Raw genomic sequence first — 6,529 nt, forward strand, 5'->3', positions numbered from 1 at the left:
AAAACGGAAGCTAAACTGAGCTTTTGGAAGAGAATAGAAAGCAGCCAATTTTGGGAATAGAGGCGTAAGCAATAAGCCCGTAATAGGACATTACACTTAACCAAACAGCTGAATAGGTGGGGGCCAGAGAATAGGGCAACCAAACGAGCTGTGAGTGTTTCTTCTGCCTTTTTGCGCCTCTCCCTTTTTTTTTTTTTTTGGCTTTCTTGGTTCTCAATTTCTCAATTCTATCCACGGTAGTATGGGGAAACCAAAGCACTACCGACCTCCGGCAAGTTCTTTTGAACTTTATTGCTTTCAAATTGGCGATTTAAATTTTCAAATTTGACTTACTGTAAGGATTTTTTTCTCACAATTTATGTTGAAATTTTACAGGGAAAGAAAAAGGAAGGAAATGCTGCGAGATATGTGACGAGGTCACAAGCTATTAAAATCCTTCAAGTTAGCCTTTCGGATTTCAGGTTCATCTCTTCTTTCTCACTTTTATTAATTTTTATTATTATTTAAGCTTCCTTTATTTGCCTTCTTTCTCACTTTTATTAAATTTTCCCTGTTGATTAGTAGTCCGTCATCATGTAAAGTCCTCCTCACCCATCTTTCATTCACAGTTTTGTCTTTTATTCAAGACTGAACTAATTCAAGTATTTTCTTCCCGCAAGCATTGACACACTCTCTGTCATCTGCTTCACTTCCGTTACCTTTCTCTATGGGTTTATCGAGTTTGTATCACGTGCTGCAGCCGAGAGGGTTTTGGAGTTGTATAATGGGGTGCCAATGCCAAATTCTGAGCAGAATTTTAGGTTGAATTGGGCGGCTCTTGGATATGGAGAAAAGAGGCAAGAAGAGGGTCCCGATTACACAATCTTTGTTGGGGATTTAGCTGCAGATGTTTCTGATTACATGTTACAAGAGACTTTTAAAGCTGTTTACCCATCTGTTAAGAGTGCCAAAGTGGTTACTGATAGGACTAGCTGCTAATAAGAAGCCTGTCACTGATCAGCAGTATCAGAAAGGTAGACTCTTGTGGTTTATTTCAAGTTATACTTTATCTTGATTGCCTTATGAAGTTTGTTTGGTTGTGTATAGTTTTTTTTTTGCAATGATTTATGCGTGAGTGCTTTGGCTTGACAAGTTGACTGCTAGTTGGTTATTGTGTTTTTGTTCATTGGTTTTAATTTTCTGAGGTGGATCTGTTAAAGTCTTCTTAAAATTCAAGTTCTTTCAGTTATGCACTTGAAGATATGGCGGAATTTATACAAAGTCGTTTCCTTCCAATTTTCCTAGGTAAACTTGGACGCTTTTAATTATATTAAAAGTTAAAACATGCAAAAACTTATATAAAACTCATGTTTTCTTAAAGCAGGACATCAAGAGGCTCTCATTTTGGGGGGCCTGGAACTGATATCAGCTGAAATGATTCCACTTTAATCCGGCCTCCTTTTAGGTCAGTTACTTTGTTATGTCAAAAGCTTTCTTTTCTCGTGGCAATATTTTCTGATAAGTAAATTTGCGTGAGAGAAACTGCACCGCAAAATAGAGTATATATGTCCACATTTTGTTCATGGTTCACAACTAGCTTAGTATTTCAGTTTGTGGGACAATCTTTGTTACTCCCGTAGAAAAGTTTGGGTGTTTAATGATTTTACAGATGCTATGTATAATGAAGATTTTATAGCCTTCTTGACGGGGTGCACATGTTTATACCTTCACTTTCACTGTTCTAATCTTGGAGACAGAATGCATTTTTCTCGTTTTTTCTCTCTTGATTTTTGCTTTTATTAGCTGCTGAAGTGAGCCATCTTTTGGAATCTGTGGTTGTCTTAGGTACTGGTCCTTTTGAAATTTAGTACGGTGCTTTATTTTGTTACAGCTGAGGTTGTGGCAGGATCAACACCGTCCTGCTTTAAGAAATAGCCAGCTCCCCACTGTCCCCACTCTTCTAAGTGAAAGCTTCCACTCTTTTATTCTTCTTTCTTTAAAAAAAAAAAATAAATGTATATGCTATTCACTCGATGTAGTCTACAACTTGAAAATTATTTTGGCTTGATCAGGTAATTTCCTTGAAATGTAGGCCACAACTTGAACCTATAGAGTTGTAAACTGCCAGGCCGATCTTTTTCTTTATTTAAAAAAAAAAAATCTTATCTTACTGTAGAAAGTGAATGCGAAAGTATCGCATTTAAGCATTATTGTCCACTCTTACGAAACAGTTCCCTACAATAAATCATATATTAGAAGAAAAGCCGTGTGCGATTTTTCTTTTATTAAAAAAAGGGAATTGAGATGTTAGCTCATTTTATCAAAGAAATAGAAATCTGATGATAGGATATCTCATAAAGTTTTCCTGCTACTCTGTATACCATTGATTACTTTAACCAATGAGATTCTCCTGTTGCTTAATGCTATCTTCTGAACCTAATGTTGCTATACTCTATAGATGTCATTTTGTGACCTTACATAGTACTCGTATAGCACTCCAATCATGTATAATGTCATTTCATTTTCGATTATCTTTGCAAATATTTTTTTGTGCTAATTGAAAATTTGTTAAGACTTCCATCCTCTTATTTTATAAAAATTGAAAATTTAATCTGGTTTTTGGTGAATACATGAACTTGAATTGTTAATTTGTGCTAATTTGTTGCATTTAAAATGTTATAAAATGTTGATTTGTGCTAATTTGTTGAATATATGACGTCATATGATTACCTAATCAAGAATTTCATGCCATAAATCAAGAATATTTCAATTAAACATTGAATCTATATCATCAAAATAAAAAAATTTCCATGATCGGATTCAGATGCCATTGAAGACAATTATAAAAAATTCTAATATATAACATAATAAATTAGGATATATCATGTAAGATTATCCAAAAAAAAAATGCAGAAGTGTATCTGAATCGGTTGATATGTTGAAATCCTCCAAATTAACACACAAGTATTTTAAAGAATGTGACTCTCTTTTCTAAAAATGAGATATAAAAATTGTTACATATATATAATTTAAAAACTATAACCCTAATATATAACTTCGACACATTAACCTTAATTTGTAATTATCCCATCATTAATTTAATTACTAGGTCACTTTATTTAATATCTAAAATCCAATAAACATAATTTAATATAATTTAACATTTTATAATAATAAATAATTATTGTTATTAGATACACGTTACTTCCTTTTTCCCATTCTTGGAAAATGTTAAGCATATTCAATGCATCACATAATTAATCATTAACACACGCATGCTAATAATTTGTCATTAAACCAAGCAGGATTCATGATTAAAACCAAACTTTTGTACGGTTTGAAAACTTGTCCATGGCTAAGTATAGCTTTAAGTTTCATATCAGATGGCTGGCTTCAACTTGGTCGATGAAGACAAAGGAATTGCACAGGCGAGTGAGTGACAACTTCTACATTTCGTGCTCCTAAGCATCATAACAATAGATTTCAATGGATTTGAATATATATATTATTGTATCTCTTTCTTAAAAAAAAAAAAGTTTATTACGACATCGAATTTTTTTATTTGGTTAAAATAAAAATCCTTTCAATTGGAAAAAATGAAAGAGAAAAAAAAAGAAAAAGAAAAAATAAAATATATTTGTGCATTTCTAACATTTTAGAAAATTATTATTTGCACATATTAATAACATATTTATTTATATTAAGTGTTAATGTGTCACATCACATATATCTTATGTTGACGTGATAATATTTAAATAAATTTAAAATACTTTAAAAATAAATTAAGTTTATTTTATAATTATTTAAATAAGCGCATCAAAGGTTCATTCTGGGCGTGATTTTTTAAATAATATAAATATAAAAATATAGAAAAAAATTAAAAATTAAAATTTTTTTTAAAGATATTTGCGAGGCATTTTGCCACATCAACATGATGTCCACATGGCACACCATGTCTCGTTGTTTGGTTGCTCTGTCAACCATGTCATCACTAAACAACAAAAATAGATGGAATTTTTCAACAAAATACAGATTTTATTATTATTACTATTTTGATATAACAATAGGAGTTCTCTTTCATTTTGTGGTTTGAATTTACTCTTATTTGGGTCGGGATAATATTCAAGTAAAATTCTCCCTACAATATTGATTTTAAAATTCGAGTTTAATCCAAATACCTGAAGAAGAAATTTATTTCCACTTCTTTCCATTTGTTTGTATTATTTTTCTTTTAATTTGTGGAACATGTAATAGCATGGAGGCCGAACAATCCTTGCTAAACTTATTTTTTTTTAATAATCAGTTATCGTTTTTAAGCTAAATACGTAATACGAAGCTTAAATTTCTACAATACATTACATCTTTCATGATTCATACTATAGACGCAAAATGATTGAAACTTATTCTCCCTCGCTACTCCTTCTCCTGTCCATGAACACATATCTTGATTACGGCTCTCAGTTTCTTATATAAGGGGGGGGGGGAGCATCCATCTCAACTTTCAAACAGATTCATTGAGTAGATTACAATGGCAATAGTAGTGTTTCTGGTGTTTTCTTCTACCACTCTCCTTGTTCCTGTTCATTCTCCTAAAACATGGCAATTCTAATCGTCTTCCCCCTAGCCCTCCTTCTCTTCCTTTGATTGGTCACTTACATATGCAGCTGTTTGATAACTCAGCCCCTCATATTTTTCTTTGGAAACTCTCTCAAAAGTATGGTTCTCTCGTGTACTTGCGATTTGGGTTGAAACCAATCCTTGTAGTTTCTTCAGCGAAAATGGCTAAAGAGGTTATGAAAACCCATGACCTTGACTTTTGCAGTAGACCTTATCGACGTTGTAGTCATAAATTATCTTATAATGCCTCGGATGTGGCTTTTTCACCATATAATGACTACTGGAGGGAGATGAGGAAAATTTGTGTTGTACATCTCTTTAGCGGAGTGCAACAGTATCGTCCCATCAGAGAAGATGAAGTTGATCGCTTGATTGAAAAAATATCCAAATTACCTGTTGATGCTAAACCTGTCAACTTGAGTGAAGCAATAATGTGCCTTTCCAGTACAATAATTTGTAGAATAGCCTTCGGCAAGAGGTATGACGAAGAAGGAGCCGAAAGAAGCAGATTCCATGAGCTGCTTAATGAAAGTCAAGCCATATTATCAAGCTTCAGTTTTTCTGACTACTTTCCTTACATGGGCTGGCTCGATAGATTCACTGGATTGCTTAGTCGTCTTGAAAAAACTTTCAAAGAACTTGATACTTTTTATCAACAACTCATTGATGAACATCTGGATCCTATTAGGCTAAAACCCCAACAAGAGGACATACTCGACGTGTTACTACAAACATGGAAGGATCACGACTTTTCATTTGATCTGACTATCGATCAGATAAAAGCTATTCTTATGGTCATTTCACCTTTACTCAACACTTTTATCTTTAATTAACTTTTGTGCTTCACACTTAGTACATATATATAACCCATTGATTTTCTTGCAGAACTTGTTTATAGCTGGAACAGACACATCCGCAGCCACTATAATATGGGTGATGAGCTTCTTAATGAAAAATCCAAAATGTTTGAAGAAAACTCAAGCAGAAGTAAGGAATTTGATTGGAAAAAAAGGTTTTGTAAATGAAGATGATACTCGAGATTTGACTTACTTAAAAGCTGTGATAAAAGAAACATTTAGATTGCAACCAATTGCTCCATTGTTAGTGCCACGAGAAACACTCCGAAAGTGCAACATAGGTGGGTACGATATACCTGCCAAAACCTTGGTTTATGTGAACGCGTGGGCAATAGGAAAAGACCCTGAAACCTGGGAAAATCCGGAAGAGTTTTATCCTGAAAGGTTCATTTGTAGTCCCATTGACTACAAAGGGCAACACTTTGAGCTCATACCATTTGGTGCTGGTAGAAGGGTTTGTCCTGGAATGCATATGGGAGTTGCAGTAGTGGAACTTGCCCTTGCTAATCTTCTTTACAAGTTCGATTGGGAAATGCCGATTGCGATGACGAAAGAAGACATAGACTTTGATGCACTACCTGGCATCACTACACACAAAAAAAATGCTCTTATCCTTGTGGCTAGGAAGATTTATGATTAAACAATCCCTGCCTTTGTGATAGATACTTGTTTACTGCTTGCTTATGAATAAGGTCTTCAGTAACACTGTGGCTTTGATATGCAATATGAAAATCACTTGAAAGAATAAGTTATGAATAAAACTCTCAATTATATATATATATTTAATTCTCTTTTGCAAGGGACAACAGGTGCCAATAATCAGTTAGAGGTGTGGCCTCAATCAACACAAAGGGTTGTTTAGGTGTCTATTCCAATATAATTTCTTTGATTGACTTTGGTGTTAGGGGTGGAGTGAAACTATCTAAAAAAAACCCACTAAAACACTTAAAAATAATAAAATTAGAATAATAATTTCATTGTATTAAAAAGAATTTCATAAAGTCATGTTTTAAAAAATTTCTCAATTTACGGATTTTTTTATTAAAATTACACGAACTTTGATCTAATATTAATGT

General features: G+C 33.2%; 1 protein-coding gene across 17 annotated transcripts; it reads left to right on the plus strand.

Moving 5' to 3' along the window:
- Positions 1 to 8: 8 nt before the first annotated feature.
- On the plus strand, positions 9 to 6,230 carry LOC107934403 (cytochrome P450 83B1). 17 transcript variants are annotated; one of them, XR_005919895.1, is made up of 6 exons: positions 9 to 150; positions 376 to 461; positions 660 to 1,013; positions 1,226 to 1,284; positions 1,364 to 1,444; positions 5,482 to 5,497. XR_005919895.1 is itself a non-coding variant. In XM_016866830.2 (4 exons), exons 1-3 carry the CDS (start codon positions 242 to 244, stop codon positions 976 to 978), a joined length of 435 nt encoding a protein of 144 aa, XP_016722319.1. In that variant the 5' UTR covers positions 138 to 241; the 3' UTR covers positions 979 to 1,013; positions 1,364 to 1,753. The 17 variants fall into 17 exon arrangements, 2 of the variants coding, with proteins under 2 accessions (XP_016722319.1, XP_016722295.2); XR_005919894.1 differs by lacking the exon at positions 5,482 to 5,497 and adding an exon at positions 3,285 to 3,427; XR_005919891.1 differs by lacking the exon at positions 5,482 to 5,497 and adding an exon at positions 1,825 to 2,590 and having other exon boundaries at positions 562 to 1,013; positions 1,217 to 1,284.
- Positions 6,231 to 6,529: the final 299 nt, after the last annotated feature.

This window comes from Gossypium hirsutum, chromosome D10 (genome assembly GCF_007990345.1).
Source record: "Gossypium hirsutum isolate 1008001.06 chromosome D10, Gossypium_hirsutum_v2.1, whole genome shotgun sequence".
Classification (NCBI taxonomy): Eukaryota; Viridiplantae; Streptophyta; class Magnoliopsida; order Malvales; family Malvaceae; genus Gossypium; species Gossypium hirsutum.